This window comes from Perca fluviatilis, chromosome 15, assembly GCF_010015445.1.
Source record: "Perca fluviatilis chromosome 15, GENO_Pfluv_1.0, whole genome shotgun sequence".
NCBI lineage: Eukaryota > Metazoa > Chordata > Actinopteri > Perciformes > Percidae > Perca > Perca fluviatilis.
The window spans coordinates 27940310-27959415 of NC_053126.1; the positions used below are offsets into that span (position 1 = coordinate 27940310).

A 19106-nucleotide genomic window follows, 5' to 3' on the forward strand; every position below is an offset into this window, starting at 1 on the left:
CAACTGCCCAAGTTCGTCAGTGACCTACAGGCTGGCTATATCCCTTTTTGTTTGTTTAACATAAGATGCATGGAAAGGGAGAGACAGACAGAAAGCAGTAACAGGTACCTTTTAGAAAATCAAAAAAAAAAAGTCACAAAAAGAAAGACTGAGCCGCCTCACCATTTGTAGCATAATACACATAACACTACTGGGAGGAAGAAGTACGAAAAAAATAAAAAATAAACTAAACTAGTTTTCCCTTCTTCCTCGTCTGTGATGAGGTGAAGAAACCGTCAGACCGGGATGTGAAAGTTCCACAGGGGGCTTCAGTAGAAATGTGTCCATTTTCAACCAGGACCACAACGTCCAGCATTGTTTTTCCCCCCAAAAGTCTTTTACAAAAAGGCTCTACTTGACCTTTGTTCCTCAAAGAAGATTGCAAATGGAGATCCGGTTTCACTGTGTACAAGTGTCACAGTTCCGAACATTAAAGCTACGTAATGGTTGAACTGACCAAAAGCGCAACCGGTTTTCAGGCGACTTCTAAAACAGTTGTTTGTTTGCACACGTTACCTCAAAATTCAGACTGCCGTGTCTGATAGCCTGGCACTGCTTTTTACTGTATGAATGTACACTCACCTTAAGGATTATTAGGAACACCATACTAATACTGTGTCTGACCCTATCCTCTCAATATGGGCCGACATTTCTAAAGAATGCTTCCAGCACCTTGTTGAATCAATGACACAAAGAATGAAGGCAGTTCTGAAGGCGAAAGGGGGGTCAAACACGGCATTACACCACCAACCTGTCCAGTCGTAACAAGCCAAATTCGGACTCTACCATCTGAAGGTCTCAACAGAAATCGAGACTCATCAGACCAGGCGCCATTTTTCCTTTCAGTCTTCAACTGTCCAATTTTGGTGAGCTCGTGCAAATTGTAGCGCTCATTTTCCTATTTTTAGTGGAGATGAGTGGTACCCGGTGGGGCCTTCGGCTGGTGTAGCCCATCCGCCTCAAGGTTGTGCGTGTCAAGATTGTGAGACTTGGACGACACCCCTAAATGCATTGAAGCAGCTGCCATGTGATTGGTTGATTAGATCATTTCATTTACGTGAAATTTAACAGGTGTTCCCAATAATCCTTTAGGTGAGTGTATAGTCTTACAGCACATCATGGACGCGTCATCATTTTGTTTGCTTTGTTGGAGCTGGTTGAAGATGGGCCGCAGGTCTGCTTTTATCGAAGCACGGGGAGACAGACATAGAAAAGACACCGTGAAATCTTAATTTGACCAAATCGGGGGGGGGGAAGAGACAGAGGCATTAGAGTCCTGGTTAGCTTCAGATCACAGAGGAGTGGGGTTCACAGTGTGCCCTGAGAAACGGCTAAATACAATGTGTCACTAGATTAACCCGGCAGTAGCTACGCTTGCAGCGCGGCGTTCCATTTTACAAGTGGTCACGTATCCAGTTAAGTGTAACAGAGGCCATCGGCAAATCGACAAAGTGTAAAATATAAGTTAAAGAAAAATGCATAGGTACATACAGTATGTTCATATATTAGAAAAAGAAAAAACATTATTAGAAAACTAGAATTAGGCAGACTTTGGAACAGGAGATCCAAAACACACCGCCGCTCAACGCCGCACATCAAAGCAGCCGCCCCTCTTATTTTATATGTACAACCCCCCATGCGTGAGAACTCGTGGGCGCCCGGCAACACTTCACACCACTATACTATGTCCAGCCTCTCCGCCCCAAATATAAAAAAATAAAATAAAACACATTTCTCTCTGCTCTTCTTCTTCTCTGCTCCACGTGGCAGCTGGACTTCCTCTCCTCACCTCTTGCTGCCCCCGGGAAAGAACGGACGACGAGAGCTAGCTGTTGAGGTGGAGGCATATCCTGAGCCTCACATCCCATCATTACGGAGACAACAGCAAAAAAAAAAAAAAAAAAAAGAAAGAAAGACATATGTCTGGCAGGACCCAAGTTTAGGTTCTGGGTTCAGGCTTAATGATTTTCAGCTAATGCGGTGGTGGAAGAAATGGTCAAAGTAGTAATAAAAAGTGTTGCCACGGCGGTGTGTTTTTAAAGCTTTGGTTCCGCTGCCCGCAAGAGGAAATACCCACAGTGATGTCATAACCAAGCGCCAGTGGAGAGCTGATGTGAAGACAGAGACAAAACAAAAGAAGTTCGGAAGAGGAAGGCAACAGTCGCTGGAGACGGTTACTCCGTAACACCAGTTTAAAAACAAGCCCCTCCCCCTCTCCTTCACTAGCAACAGTGGTCAGAGCAGCATAGAAAGAAAAAATATATATATAAGGTGTGTGTGGATGTGAAATTAGAGCAACACGGTGAGGAAATAAGGGCAATATGGGTCATTTACAGTGGTTTACAGTGGTTGGAAGGGTCAGAGGGTGGTTGGGGCTCTTAGCCAACAGGGGCTTTCATTAGTCATAGTGAACACGCTCAGTAAGGCAGAGAGCAAGCGTGGGGGGGGCGGGGGAGAGGATGGCGGTGGTAGTGGTGGCTTTAACACACAGTCAAAGTTCAAAAGTGAGGAGCCAGTCAAAGTCAAGGAGGGAGGCTGAATGGGTAGAGGGACACCGCCCGCTCCACCCTTACGGGTGGGGAGAAAAAGGGCTTTCTGCCTGCCTCGGCCCATCCCACCTCCGTCTCCCCCCGGCAGTCCTCTCACTGCAGCATCAGCTGCTTGAGGTTGTCGTGCAGGATGGTGTCCTTGACGTCGCGGAACACCAGCCGGATGTTCTCCGTGTTGATGGCCGTGGTGAAGTGGTGATACAGGGGCTTCTGCTGCTGCTCGCGGCGCTTTTTGCGAAAGCACTCCACCAGGAAGCGCTGGACGTCGGCCAGGCTGGCGGGCTCGCCCGAAAACTCGGGGAAGTAGTCTCTGATGGACACCTGCTTCACCTTGTCCTCCAGCAGGTCCGTCTTGTTCAGGAACAGGATGATGGAGACGTTGCTGAACACGCGGTTGTTGACGATGGTCTCGAAGATGTTGAGCGACTCGCTCAGCCGGTTGGTCTGCCGGTCCTCCATCAGCACCTGGGGGAAGGGGAGGGGAGGGGGATTTGAGATTTGTGCACTGAGGTTAAAGGTGACCGTGACAGTGTGTGTCTGGTTATGAGCAGAAGGTTTATTTAATGGGCACCTGGCTATTGTTTAAAGACCACCTTGGAACATTGGTGAACCAATCTTTAAAAGTTCTTGCCGTGAAAAGGCCACGTGGTTCCCCATTTTGTTGAGGGGGGGCTCCTCAGTTCCTGGGACTTTATTCACATGTGATGCATATGCAATGTTAGGTAGCATGCCAAACACACATTCCATCGACACTCATTTGGGATTTAGTCATGATAAGTTATGCCACTATAACATGACAATAACAAAACCTCACTGTAAGGTTGGCCGAGGCGGAGGCCCAAAAACAGAACAAGGCCCAGGTTGCAGTCCAGAAAACCATAGTTTTAAGTCAAAAAGCCTGGCCCCCAAAAAAAAAAGTAATTAACTGAAGAGAAAAAGATTTATTTTATAGAAAAAATTATTGGAAATACTAAATGCAAAACCGTGAAACCAAAATAAATAATAAACCCCCTACACAGGCCATGCCCCTTTAACTATGGGCCACACTTGCTTCATGTTTCCATGCTTGTCAAACTATTTGCTCTACTGACTAACCACTTCGTCAATAAATGATCTTTTTGTGCAAATAGTTGTCTGTTAGCCTGACGTCGTTACACTCAGATTCTAGTCAGAATAGGAGTCTGATCCTGCTCCATTGGGCTGTGATTATGGGGCGTGTTTCAACCGAACCAGCAAAGAAAATGCCTCTGCACTTCTATTGGATAGACCTGCAACCAATCAGAGCAACGGAGACAGAAGTCACAGAAGCTGCGAGCCAAAGGCAGGCTTCGACAGAGCAGAGGCAGAGGTGGCAGTTTCCGTGTCGTGTGGGCGGGTGTGGAAATGTGTATATTTAAAATGAATGCGCTGTCGATCTCTTCTATAACGGACACAATGGCAGCCATCTTTGTTGTAAACGAATTCAACCCAAGCGCTCTTTGGTGACGTGGTTGATGACGTTACTGTTGATCATCTGTCCATCATGGTATAAAGCCCGTCCTGACAATTTGATTGGCCCGAACAAGCTCTGGTTCGAGCATAGTTGCTCCACAACGGATCAAGTCCAGACCGAACTTCCTGACCTCAAATGCTGTGGGCGGGACCAAGTTCTGCTGGCATTTAGGCTAGCTGTCTGTGTGACTTATTCAAAAAATACATTAAATGTGTTTTTGTTACACCGTGAGACACACTGGCGTTACTACAAATGTGCTTGTCAGCTGCCTTCCGATATGCACAAACCACCGTCAAGATGACGCCGCAACATTGACCCCGCTCGCTGGCACGGCTAACCCCCGTGACACTCACATTATTTTTCTGGCAGACAGTAAGTGTGATATTTTAAAGGTCTCATGGCATGAAAATTTCACTTTATGAGTTTTTTTTTTTAACATTAATTTGCGTTCCCCCAGCCTGCCTATGGTCCCCCAGTGGCTAGAAATGGTGATAGGTGTAAACCGAGCCCTGGGTATCCTGCTCTGCCTTTGAGAAAATGAAAGCTCGGATGGGCCGATCTGGAATCTTCTCCTTATGAGGTCATAAGGAGGAAGGTTATCTCCCCTTTCTCTGCTTTGCCCGCCCAGAGAATTTGGCATCATGGCTTTCAAACCAGTAAAGTGGCAGTTGGTCAAGGACACACCCCCACCCTCCACCTTGCCCCTCCGCTCTCTTCCTCAATAGCTACAGACACAGAAATGGCACATCCTAAGGAAAGCTCATTGTGGGACTGGCTCTAGTGGCTGTAATTCTGCACCAAGACTGAATTTCGGGAAAGAGACTTCAGATACAGTATTAGGGGACCACTAAGGCCTATATAAAAGAGACTTCAGATACAGTATTAGGGGACCACTAAGGTCTATATAAAAGAGACTTCAGATACAGTATTAGGGGACCACTAAGTCTATATAAAAGAGACTTCAGATACAGTATTAGGGGACCACTAAGGTCTATATAAAAGCATCCGAAGAGCACCATGTCATAGGACCTTTAACCCATAACATGGGCCATATCATAGTATTAGAAATGTTAATAGTCAACCTTTTACCCGTTAACCCACAATAAGAATTTTGACTGATTAATATGATTAGTTAAACAGTTAAAAACAATATTTTGTTGTAGGCTACAACGTAGACACTTGGACACAGGAAGTGGTAAAATGTTTTCAATACACCATTTTCAATGCAAAACAATCCACGCAGAAAATAATAATGTCTTAACTCGTCTGCACGGCGTCCGGCGGTCATGGAGATGCGTGAACGGGAAGGTGCGAGGGCCCGTCCATCGCTAGGGTTGGGTACCGAAACCCGGTTCCACTATGGAACCGGTTCCTACGCAATCAGTAGGAATCGGACCGGATAAGAACGCAAATTCCGGTTCCTCATTTCAGTTCCACCTAATGTGTCGATTGAAATATTTCCCTCCGTTGCTCCAAAACGGACGTTAAAATATCACCCTCTCTCTGTAGTCTACCGTTAGCTAGCTACCGTAAATGTAGGCTACTTTTGAAACGTTTTCCCTCTGGGCTCACCAAAACGGACGTAAACGCATTTTAACCATTCCCCGCACGTGATCGCTAGTAAACATATTACATCTCTGAGGTCATTTTTCTGTTTTTCAAGAATTGGTTTAGGAATCTGAACAGTTTTTAAAGTACCGGTTCGGCATCGGAATCGTACAAATCCAAACTATACCCAACCCTATCCATCGCTGGTATGTTGAGGAACACGGAGGTCATTAGGAAAAAAAAACTTTCAAATTTATAGCAGAAAAAAAAAAACTGCAGCTCTTCTCATTGTAATGTGAGCCATTTCATCCAGAAGAGTTATAATGATGTGGAATTTTCTGCCCTTGAATCAAATGTGGGTCTATTGGAGTGGAATGCATGGCTACGTCAATTCTGCAACATTCAGGAGTTGTGCGCCCAGGGTTTGTGTGGCTTCTAAGCGGACTCACCTGGTCGTATTCAGAGGACGAGACGAGAAAGAGGATGGAAGTGACCGAGTCAAAGCATTCGAACCAGCGCCGCCTTTCCGAGCGCTGGCCGCCCACGTCCACCATCTTGAAGGGCACGTTCTTGATCTCAAAGTTGTACTCGTGGATGCCCTTAGTGGGCTTTCTGGCCAGGAGGATGTCCTGTTGGCTGGGGAGGTAGTCCTGCAAGCACATTATCAGATTCAATGTTAGTTTGACAGATATTGGAGGAAAACTGCAAGAAATGTTTAAATCTATCTAAAAACTTGCATATTCAGTCAACAGTGGTTTTGTGATCTTTGTGTTCCAGATAAAAAAAAAACATTCTCATGCTGCTGCTTTGGGGACATCCCTATTGAACACCGCATTCCTGAAATACCAGAGTGCATAAACACATGTGGGGCTTCAAGGAGAGAGTCTGTGTTTGTGCAAATATGATGTAACATGTAAAAATAATCGCATTGTGTGCGCGTGTGACTAGGCTCTGGCTACACCAGATACAAATTCATAACATTCCAGAGGTGCTGACTCATCGTCGCTTAACGGTGACACAGACCATGCTAGCGCGTGCCGTGCGTGCACAAACGCACTCACGAATAACGGACACGGTTTAAAAAAGGTCTGGGGAAAACAAACAAATCACAGATCTTTCGTGTTCAAGTTCATCAGAAAGGTGTTCATGCACGGCGACTTCGACAGCTCAGGTGGCTGCTCATCAAGGCTCCAGTTGTAGGCTACAACTACCACAGGAAGGGACGTGTACCAGTCAAAAGTTTGGACACACTTTTTCCAATCAAGTAAAAGTAAAAGTGTGTCCAACCCTTTGACTGGTACTGTGCGTTAGCTTAAAAATCTGGACTTACATTTGATTTAAGCATGAGGATATAGGGGGAAAACCATAGACTCTAAAATATGGACATAAGTCTCCTTGTGAAGAGCCAAAAATGAAGCTGGAAATTGGGAGGCCCGAAAACACGCCAGCCTAAGCAAACGGAACCAAACGCAGCAGAGTTTAGTTTGAACTGCACCACACAGGTTAGGTGTGATCAGGGGAACCCATGGCCGCCAGACTGGAGCCGGTGCTGCTCACACTCCTGCTGCAGGGAGATAAAACCAACACCAGGGTTGCTGCAGGTTTCACCAAGTCAAATTTAAGACTTTTAAGACCTCAACTATCGCTAAACTTGCACTATCCATAGCTGAAGAATAAAATCCATTTCACGTCTTTGGTACAATCCGGATGAGACTCGTGCCAATAACACAAAAGCTGATTGGCTGCAATATAAGTAGCATGTTGGTCTCATTTGTAGTCGTAATACAGCGAAATTACATTTGGACTAGCGAAAGAAGAACTACAGAATAAAAAAAATTAGATAGCGTTGCACGGATGTAGAAAATGTAAGACCTGTTAAAAATGTTAAAAAAAAAAAAAAAGTAAGACCTAGAACACAATACTTCAGTGAATTTAAGACATTTTAAGGCCCAACATTTTGAAATTTTTGCCTTATTAAGACCTTTTAAAACCCCGCGGAAACCCTGCAACAAGGATACTTGTTACTTTACATTCTCTGGTGTCAGAAATGAATTAAGTTCCGATGTCACATAAAGAAATCAGCCCCACCACAATTTCAAAAGAAGGTACAATTGTTTCCTAGACACTTTGACATACAAGCCCATTTTTATAGTTATACAGTTTTCATAATTGAATATAAACTCATTCATATACCGTATTTATGAATAATAATATCTATATAGAGGGAGATATATTTCAGTGGTTTGTTGGTAGTATGCATGGTCACATGGACTCATTTTTAGTGATTTAATGTCCTCCCTATAATGCCAAACTAACTTTTAGTGTTTGCCCATTTTCAGGCCCAGCCTACCCAAGTCATTAAAGACTGTGCCAGAAAGCACTGAATATTCCCCAACCGATGAATAGTGTTATAGGGATTGACTTTGAGTCATTTGTAATGGGCTAAATGGATGGGTGAAACTATTAGCAGTTTGGTTATGTATCATTTCCTGTCCCTTATTCTGTTGGCGGATTTCAGCAGGCTTTTGAATTCACTGTTTTATACATCCTGGATTGGCAAAAACCAATGCCCAAATTGTTGTTTTACTGAGAAACATTGTCACAGTGTGTGTCTTTGGTAGCAGTACCTACAGTGTTGACCTCAGCGTGTCGGTGTGCGGTGTCAGTGAGCTGTGCGCGCAGGCGGCTACGTGGAGGAGCAGCCCCGCGCGGAGACGTGACCGAGGACAGGAAGACAACGCTTTCACTTCTCTTTACAACAAACTAGCCACCAATCTGCTGCATCAGCCGCCCTGCCTGCTGGGGATCTGTGATCAGTGGAGCCTCTGAAGAATGGGTGGGACTTACCGTCTGTCCGAGCTTCTCCAAATTGTCCAGGAAATACTTGACTGACTCACCCTGAATGGAAGAGAGAGAGAGAGAGAGAGAGAGAGAGAGAGAGAGAGAGAGAGAGAGAGAGACTTTTTAGTGGCTTTTTTCCTCAAAATTGTGACTTGTCATGTCCGAAATCTCATACTCTGCCCTACGTACTCAATACGTATACTATCGTTCAACATACTTTTGTGTAAATAAACCGTAGTGTGCATCTTTTCGGACGCACTGAGCTGTAACTTTTAACTTCACTTGCTGAGAGCCTCCTTGCCGTTGAAGACGAGTAACCGTGGTAACCCCTGCCGACCTCCGCTCTAGCGGCATCGCCAGCTAACGCTTAAATTACTGAAAGAGGTGAATAACTAGACCAACAGTGGTTTAAATATGTAGATATGTAAATCAGAGCGGTATTGACGTTGCAGAGCTCCTTGGTTTCCGTCTTGTTTGACTGTTATGAACGTCGTCGTTACCACCACATTGCATTGTGGGATATGTATGCCAGCGTAGTGTCCAGTATTGCATACTGTTCTTGGCATTTTGGATTCCGTTCTAATTTTTAACCGGATTACGGTTCCCAACCCTAATTTCACATAGCACTCTCTTCCATATTGATATTAGGCATGGGCCGGTTACCGGTTTCAAGGTATACCGCGGTTTGAAAAAGTCACTGTTTCCTAAAGGTATGAGCTGTTTTTTAGGAGTCTTCAAGGACAGACAGTGCAGTTTAGAAATCCCTGCCAGTGTGTTTAAATTAAAATACATTGTGTTCAATGGAAAAGTTTTTTTTTACAGACATTTAAAAAATGAAAAAATACATTTTAAAGCTGTAATTGCAAAACCGTGATATATTTCCTGAAGGTTATCATACCGTCAGAATCTCACACTGGCCCATGCCTAACTGATATTGATTAGTGAACAGCTCTTTTGCATATCCAGTGTAAAGAGCCAGAGGCATGAACGGGGCAAAAAGGATAGACTTAATGAGGGGTGGGAAGAAAAAAAACGATTCATGTATGTATCATTTTTTGCTAACATTATCAGTAAGCTAAGTTAGGCTGTGTCTTTAGCTGCATGCTAACATTACTGGTAAGCTAAGTTAGGCTGTGTCTTTAGCTGCATGCTAACATTACTGGTAAGCTAAGCACATTGGCAGAGGTGGACAAACTAAATCCTGCTGGCAGATGCTGACAATGTGTGTTTGCTTGTTGGGGAAGAAAGCATAGTGACTGTGGTGACATCAAATGCATTCCTTCTACAGACCATAACATGACTTGTTTTGAAGGATAAGTTGTTGTAGGAAACAGGAAATCGTAGTTGAAGCATGTAGAGGCGTAACAGAATGATAATATGTGTACTAACAGGGTAACATTAGAAACACCAAGGCACAGTGAGCCAACTGCTCTTTAAATCGCCGCGGCTCCAAACAGATGCTTGGCTAGCTAGACTCCCTGCAGGACAGTTAAAGATCATTATCCTGCGAGCCCACAATGTAAACTTGTGGAGAGCAGTGAGGGAAGAGATGGAGGAAGGAAGGGCGTAGGGAGGCGGAGGGACAGAGAGAAGAGAGAGAAGCAACCCTTCATTAGCTTGTCTGTGTCCGTCTGTGTGCGCTCAGCAGCTGCAGGCCTGCTCCATCCCCTGTGAGGACGAGCCTTTATTCTGTTGCTGTCAATGCTCGTCTGTACACTCAAAGTCCCCTCAAGCTACTCACAACTTGTCACAAGTAATCATGGGACACGGACATGCAAACAGAGGTAAAAGCAAGCATCATGGATGTCAAATTATGCAACACAGCTGAAGCAGGGGTTGAAGGGCAACTTTATACATGGGTCAGCAGGGTTCAACGTTTAAGGTCCCTTACAGGCTCATTTCCAGGTTCATACTTGTATTTTGTGCTTTTGCTAGTACATTTATTACATGCTTTAATGTAAACATTTTTTTTTTTCTTCATTTTTCTCATACTGTCTGTCTGAATATACCTGTATTCACTTTTTGTCTGAAAATGCTCTGTTTTAGCCCCTGTCTCTTTAAGCCTCCAGAAACTGCCCAGTCTGCTCCGATTGGTCAGCGTTTCCGGGTCTTTTGTACCTGCGCTCTCTGAGTCTCTGCGCTGTTATTGCAGCCGTGAAATAACTGTAATGTCACTGTAGCGGCATTTTCTACCAAAATATCATAAAACATATCAAAACTGTACAAGAAGTCCTGACGGCTCGTTTGAAAGGCACAGTTTCTGAACAGGAACTGTGTGCATTTTTCCGTAGGTTGAGCGCTTTGATACTTTCACAGTATTTATATAGCACCTCGACCAGATTTATTATAAAAGACATGAAAATATCAATACAATATGGGACCTTTAAGATTTTTTTTTTTTTTTAACTTAACTAAAAAAATTCTACTTGCCCGAAGTAAATTTTTACTGGTGCCTATACAACTTTTTTTCAGGATAAAAAACCCTGAAAAACAACAGCAATAGCGTTGGAAAAAAACACATCAAAAAGCATCAAAAACATAAAGAAAACGTAGAAATAAATATCAAACTCGGAAATAATTTTAAAAAACGCCAAAAGTGCTGTAAAAAGCACCACCAAAAAGCGTCAAATGTCGAAAATAGAACCTTTAAAAAGGTGTCAAAAATGTAAAAACTTCAAAGCGGCACATTCAAATCATCAACAAGCATTCTCCGATGGGGACAAGAGAACAATGCCGTAATTTAGGAAACGATGACGCCGGAACGGGAAAGTGGGATGTTATATTTACTTGCCCGTGGAGTTTTATTTGCCCGGGGCCATCGGGCAACCCTTATTGTTGAATCCTGGGTCGGAGATATGGCTAAATCAATACACCAGAACCAAACTCTATGTGACCCACCTCTGCCCTTAACCCTTTAGACACACGTCTAGATATATAGCATCAAATCACTGCACCAGAAATGCAATAAGGACATTCGGTTCCGGACTGATACATCAACACCTCGCAATGTTGGCGGTGGTCAACGCGCTTACTCACCAGCTGGAACTCTCTCCGGCGGTCGTAGGCGTTCTGGATGCCCTGGTCGGCCCACAGGGACCGGATGGACGGCAGGTAGTGCTGGAAAACTTTGTGCTCCACCATGCCGTGACCGTTGGCCATTACCGACCGGGTGTCAAACGCCATCATGGTGTCTCCGTGCCGCTGGTTGGACAGGTTGCCCCACGGGATGTGTAGCTTCTCTCGAGCATCCACCAACACTCGAATACCTGAAGCCGGAGGGAAACATGTCGGAAATGTATTGTAAGTCAAGATTGTCTATTTTTGCCAATACGGGCTACACTTGCATACACGGTAGATATGTGGTTCTTTTAGAAAATAAAAAAAAGAAGATGCTCATGTCACATAAAAATGCTGTTTAGAGGGGGGGGGGGGATCCTCCGACGTGGTGACACAGCATTGTGTAGTGGACACATCAAGGCCGCCTTTGTCCTGCGGTCAGCGCTCTGACAGGAGGCCGAGAGCGCCGCGACCACGACAGCCTCAGCAGACCGATCGGAATTTGGATACATTTCAGAGATATGTTTTGACTCAATGTCCAGAAGAATAAATAAAGTTTTTTTTATTTATTTTGTATTATCTTAACATTGGCAGGGCATCAGATCTTGGTGATTATCTCTTATCATTATCATCAACTGGCACACTTTTACAAAATAACTACAAGACTACCCAATTACTGATTTGACCCAATGTTGAGAGATACAAGCCAGAAGAGGTAATAATCCACGCAAGCTAAATCATTATACAATAATGATAAAAAAAAAAAAAAAAGGGGTCAAAGAGAGACTCTACTGTGCTGTAAACAGAACTCCCCCGAGCCCTGACTGATTTTAACTTTAATTCTGAAATGAAACCGACACCAACGGTTTCCTTTTCAGTTCAACCACGTCAAGAGCCAGTCACTTCCCCCTGACTGAAGCTGAGCGAGCCTTTCCCACTTCCCTGTTTGCGCTGATTCAAAAAGGGAGTTAACATTTAACTGCCCCCTAAAACCCCTGTGACATCATGGAAGCCAATCACATTCGGCTGTATTCGGAACCGCAGCCTACATACAGGGCTTCCCCCAGTGTCTTGCAAGCCTGGTGGCTAAGTTGCCCCCCGCCCACCAGACCTGAGCTACACGTTTGTTTGTTTTTTGGCTTGGTTGGAAACTTAAGAAAGAGTCATATTTTTAAATCTCCAGTTAGCTTTGAGCGCTGACTTAATGTAGAGTCCTATGGAATCTGAATTATAGCTTTTTTTAAATTCCCAATTTTGCGATTCCGTCCATGATTCTGTTACCACAGAAACTATCATTAACATTAATGCTGCCATCGGTCTGTGACTGGCCCCCGTGTGCAGTATGCAGTACCTACTGCATACTGCGTCCATCAATAGTAAGCAGTATGAAATTGTTAAATCAATATATATTAGCAGTATGTTAGGCCAGGTTTAACCTATCTGTGCTCTTGTAAACAATGTTGTGTTCTTGGGAGTGATTTAACCATAAACACATTTTTGTGTAGCAGACGTTTGAGTCATCAAAAGGACAAGCTTTGCACGCTAAATTTGGGCATTTAATTATATAAATACTTATTACATATAGAGCATCCAATCCTTAAGCACTCATTCTTTGAAAAGTACACAACAGGTGTCAAAGGATGGAATTCTCTTTCTGAAGGAGAGCATTTCATTCTCACGTTATTAGACCGTTCTGTGAGACAGCAAGGGCGAGATGATCTGCAGCTTAAGTCAAAAGCATCACTTAAACCTGACAAACTTCCATTAGACATCATTTTTAATCTCACCAGAGCACGTTTTACTCCCACCCCGGAATGCTGTGTGGACTAGCCGGACCTTCCTCCGCCGCGCTGTGGAGGGACGGTCTGGCAAAGCGAGACTATGACCTGCTCGCGAAAGAAATAGAAGAGACGCCGAACCTAAACTGTGAGAATTCAGATTTTAATCTCAAAATTCAGTCTTTTTTTTCTCCAAATTCATACTTTAAACTCAGATTCTTTTTTTTTTTGTGGCCCTAGTCCTCTTCCGTAACAAACCGTGTGCTCCAAATTCAGCCTTTATTTTCATTCATTTAGCCAACTGTATTTACCTTCATTTTCAGGTCAAGACAGACCTTTGTAACAGGCTGCACAGAGCGCGGCTGGCTGCCTGAGGGTCTCCATCACTGGGTCATCAGAGCTGTTCTTCTCTGAGCCCAGGGACATTGACTGTCCAAATTCAGGGAGCAAAGTTTCTCAATAGGGGATGTAGCGAGAGTTAGAATAGAATACTTCGTTATTGTACGCCAAGGTGGAAATGTGTCAAGTACTCAATATCCTGTCCTCTACCTTGTAATAGGTAGAAAATAAAACTATTTAAACACAGACAGGGTTTTCCCTGCCATTATATGGTTTAGGTGCAGCACAGAGACACTTTGGGGTCCACCTAAGCTAAATCCAGTGTTTCCCACACAGACTATTGTGTGGCGGTCTGCCTCAATATCAACACTGGTACACGAAAAAAATTCGGGTTTTAAAAAAAAATTTTTTAAAAACGTTCTTCTTCATTTTTTCCATGCTTTCCGTGCTGTCCTGTTCCCCCACACCACACACACACACACACACACACACACACACACCACACACACACACACACACACACACACACACTCACACACACACACACACACACACACACACATTAACAAAACACGAAACCGAGCCATCAATTAAAAAGGTCCCATGGCACACTATGAAATTTTACACTTATGCTCCAGCGTTTCTAATTAGATATTATGTCCCCAGCGTTCCTATTAGAATGCATGTCCGCCAATCTCATTCCGTGATCCACCCGTCCAGTCTACAATACTTACAACATAAGTTATACGACTTACAGTTCTCAAGGACGCACACACACACACACAGTCTCTTTCTCCTTCCTCTCAACTTTTCCACCGTGTGATGTAGGAGGTCATAAGGAGCAAGGTTACCTCCCCTTTCTCTGCTTTGCTCACTCAGAGAATTTGGCCCATCCATGAGAAAGAGAGAGACATCATGGCTTTCAAATGAGCAAAGTGGCAGTTGGTCAAGGATTAAAACAACCAAAGTGAGCATGAGTTAACTTTGGATAGCCTTAGTGTAATATGATTTAACAGGAGTTAGGAGGTGCACACATGGCTGAGATTTTATAATAACATGTAACTTTCTGTATGGATCATAGTATGGGATTAAGGTTAAATTGTTAATACAACATTTCAGCTCTGGGCTATGTTAATCAGGGTCTTTTTTTTTCCTGCTGAACCATACATTTTATTTGACAAACCAACCAGATTTAGTTTACAAAGCACAGCTACACATCTGTATCATCTTCTAGTCTGATGTAAATATAGCCTCGATGCCAGCCGAATTTAGCCCCGCCCACAACATTTGAGATCGGGAAGCTCGGCCTGGACTTGATCCGTTGTGGAGCAACTGTGCTCGAACCAGAGCTGTTCGGACCAATCAAATTGTCAGGGCAGGCTTTATACCATGATGGACAGATGATCAACAGTAACTTCATCAACCACGTCACCAAAGAGCGCTTGGGTTGAATTCGTTTACAACAAAGATGGCTGCCATTGTGTCTGTTATAGAAGACATGGGCAGCGCATTCATTTTAAAAGAGGAACAGAGAACTGCGATCACGCATGTATACACATTTCCACACTAGTCCGCACGACACGGAAACTGCGGCCTCTGCCTCTGCTCTGTCGAAGCCTGCCTTTGGCTCGCAGCTTCTGTGACTTCTGTCTCCGTTGCTCTGATTGGTTGCAGGTCTATCCAATAGAAGTGCAGAGGCATTTTCTTTCCTGGTTCGGTTGAAACACGCCCCATAATCACAGCCCAATGGAGCAGGATCAGACTCTTATTCTGACTAGAATCTGAGTGTAACGACGTCAGGCTAATGTAAATAGTTATTTCTTTCTAAATTATCTTGTTATGTAGTCATTTTTTTCCCCCAATAAAGAATTCGTAAACCTTTGTTTGACTAGTTCATTACTGAACCCAGCCATCACATGCCGCGCCCTTACATTCTGCACTGCCCACCACCACAAGTAAATTCTCAACCTGCGGGAATCACTGTAATGGCAGCTTACCATTTATGCCAAGTAGCCACAGGAAGCTGTGCCTAATGGGGCTTTTTCTACTGGCCCTTTTGGCTGCGCCGAGCCAGACCATGCCGTGCTGATTTGCATTTCAATCATTACTAGTTTTAGCACACTGAGCCCACCCGTGATGGACCTTTTCCGAGTGGGTCCAAAACTTGGCGGACCCGCCTCCAAATAGGCTGCGGTGACATCTCGTCCAACTCGGGCCAACCCTTGACAATCCACTTTTTCCCCATCAAATGTTGCGAGACTCAACTCATGTCGGATTTATTTGTGACTATTTAAAATGGGTAAACACTTGTTTCACTGTAGGGCGGCGCACAGCGCCTGGATTCGCTCAGCCCCTCCTTGCCCCGCTCCCCCCCCTCTCTCTCTCTCACAAACACACTGACAATGGAGCCGTCTGTGAACAGTAGGTCTGGGTACCGAATTCAATACTTTTTTTGTACCGAACCGAATTGCCTCCTTTGTATCGAGTATCCGAAAAATGCCTCGTCATTCAATACCCAATTTCAAATACCTAAGGAGTGAATCTCATCAGCGGCAGTGAGCCAATAAGCATGTAGCCTGCTTCTTCCAAGATCTAATGAGGTCTGTGATTGGCTGTTACACAGAGACGGCTCACGTAGTGTTCATCACACCCCCAACCGGCCCCGTCAGACACCGCCTACCAAGAGTCTGGGTCTGTCGAGGTTTCTTCCTAAAAGGGAGTTTTTCCTCGCCACTGTCGCAACAGCCACTGCTAATGCTTGCTCTTGAGGGAATTACTGTAATTGTTGGGGCTTTGGAAATTATAGAGTGTGGTCTAGACCTACTCTATCTGTAAAGTGTCTCGAGATAACTGTTGTTATGATTTGATACTATAAATAAATTGAAATTGAAATTGTAGTAGGAGCTGGAAAATAAATACAAAGATTTGTGACGTAATGTTCAGTTATTGTTCAGGAAGCGGTATCAAAGTCACGGTATTGGTATCGAAATGTTTTGAATGACACCCAATTCATAAAATTACCGGAAAAGTGGTGTGATTCACCAAGTAGTTTTGCTACTTTGGTTACTCTGACTCACCTTAAGGCAACAGCTTGTCAGTATGGGATTTCCCTCCACGATGACCCGGGTTAATACCAAAAGTCAACTGCAACCTGGACATTGCTGTGGGTAAAACCTCAAAGCTGTGCGCAACATTATCGGCTCATTAATGAAGTCAGTTAGCAGACTGCTAATATTACTGTAGACAAGAAAGTTGTACCAAGGCTACAAGTTCAGTGAAGGGATTCTGTAACTTTTAGAGGGCAGCTGAAACTACTGACCAACCTGTCCACCTGTACTGTAACACAACAGTCACAAAATGTCCCACTTTTCATTAACTCAGCACAAATAGGTGGATTTAAACCGTTTGGAGAAACCAGACATCATTTAAAAAAAAATGATAATAATATTTAACATTGCAGCTCTGTAACGTTACAGCCAACAACCGGCAAACACAGTGTCATATCTTAATGTAAGATGACTTGTAAGATGAAGCATGGCTCTCAACTGTGAATTACAAAACAGAAAAAGGTCCAGCGTTTCGGTCAACGTTAGTTCAGATAGCTAGATAGATAGGGCTTCCCGTGGTCTTAAACGATAGGCACGTTTACAGTAAACAGGGAGATTTTTTCCAAATGATTTCAGTGTCATGTTCTCTCCATACACCACAGCGATATGTCTCGGTGATAACAGCAGCCATTTGGGGGCAAACAGTTGGATGTCAAACCATTGTGTACGTTGCGTGTGACTGAACATTACAAAAAAAATATATATCTGGGAAGCTCTGAATAAACACAAACAATGACCCCCACTGCACGCGCCACCGTCCCCTTCAGTCCCACCATGTAGACCAACACAAATAACATGGGCGTTTCTTGGTCGCTAACCAGCTAACCACACTAGCTTTGTCGAACACAGAAAAAGTGCCTCACCGATCGGTTCAGCTGCAGCTAGCATGGCCACCAACTTCCCACTCTTTACTCCCTACACCCAAAAGTAAACGGCCAATACAGAGGTCAAAACCAGCCCTCGTCAACACATTAAACACAACGGGTTCTCAGCCGTAGCCTTACCTTTTATAACATTACTAAAAATCGTGGCTCTGAATTCTTCTTTGGCCTTCTGATCGAAGTCCTGCCCATGGATAATGCGCATCTGCTTGAGGAAAGTGGACTTGCCGCTCTCGCCTGCCCCAAGCAATAGGATCTTAACTAACCTTTTGACATACGTCTTATCTCGATTAATACACTTATCTATCTCTTTAGATTTTCGCAACTGTTCTACCTCGCCGCTTGTGAGGAGACAGTTCGGGAAACATACAGATAAAACGGAGCGGGACGGCAGGAAATCCGCCATCTTTGAAACAACTTCATCGATACAGACAGCGAGGAGGGCTGAGCTCACCCGAGTCCGCTGCTGCGTTCACGTGTCGTAGGAATCCACTTCAACATAACTTTCACCAGTGTGGTTTAACCATCGAAATCAAAAGTGTAAATACTGAACTGAAGCTAATCTAAATGTAATTGTAAAATAATAATAACAATGTTAATCTCACGGAAAATTTTGCGTGAGAACTGGGCAATGTTTTTTTAAACAAAATAGGCCTACTTTGATTTCTCCAATAAATTAAATTCTGGTCGCACTCATACACAAATGACGTGTAAAATAGCAATGTGTCTTAACGCCACATATAACCAAAAGTCATTAACAAAAATACAGCTCTACCCCTTCTTGAAATTTTTAGATGTGGTTTATGCATAAAACGTAAAAAAAAGTGTTTTGCATATCAAGTTTAAAAAGTTTAAAGTTTAGTTTAGTATAACGAGGTTCAAATTAGCCTATTTTTGTCTGTCACATGCATAGACTGTATAGAAGTCTATGGTCACATGCGTGGTTACAAGGCGTTGCTAATGCGTCAAAATATATATTTTTTCAAATATACATGAACGCAGCAAAAAAGTACAGTGGTGGGCGAGGCACGCTCACGATAAAGTACGTGAGCGCGCCCATGCTTCAATGTTTGGGCGGGTCGCACAGATTGCTGTAGCAACAGCTCGTTCTTAGCATTTTTTTTCTGACTCAGTTCAACAGATTTTTCAAAACACCTTACTGCGTGGAGGCAAATAAATACATGTATGAAAAGTTAGCAGTGATAAGTTAAATATAAAATTATATATATATAAAATTAAATGTTTATTTTATAATTCTAATATATGACTTTCATGACATAATATGCTATCTGGCCCCAGGTTTGCTTGGTGGTTTTGGTATTGGCAGAGATGGACACAAATAAATAAAAAGGTAGCGTGTTACACATAACAAACACTTAAAAATAGCCTACAAAATACTGGTATGAGAAAATGTATTTATTAAAAATAAAAAAAAAATCCATTTTTGATTCAATACTTTTTTTTATTTGTCACAT

General features: G+C 43.6%; 1 protein-coding gene across 1 annotated transcript; it reads right to left on the reverse strand.

Moving 5' to 3' along the window:
• Positions 1–1057: 1057 nt before the first annotated feature.
• gna13b (guanine nucleotide binding protein (G protein), alpha 13b) lies at positions 1058–18042 on the reverse strand. The gene is made up of 5 exons (XM_039826328.1): positions 17755–18042; positions 11506–11735; positions 8476–8526; positions 6078–6278; positions 1058–3053 (listed from the first exon to the last, which is right to left on the reverse strand). The coding sequence occupies exons 1-5, from the start codon at positions 18035–18037 to the stop codon at positions 2682–2684; spliced, it is 1137 nt and encodes a 378-aa protein (XP_039682262.1). The 5' UTR covers positions 18038–18042; the 3' UTR covers positions 1058–2681.
• Positions 18043–19106: the final 1064 nt, after the last annotated feature.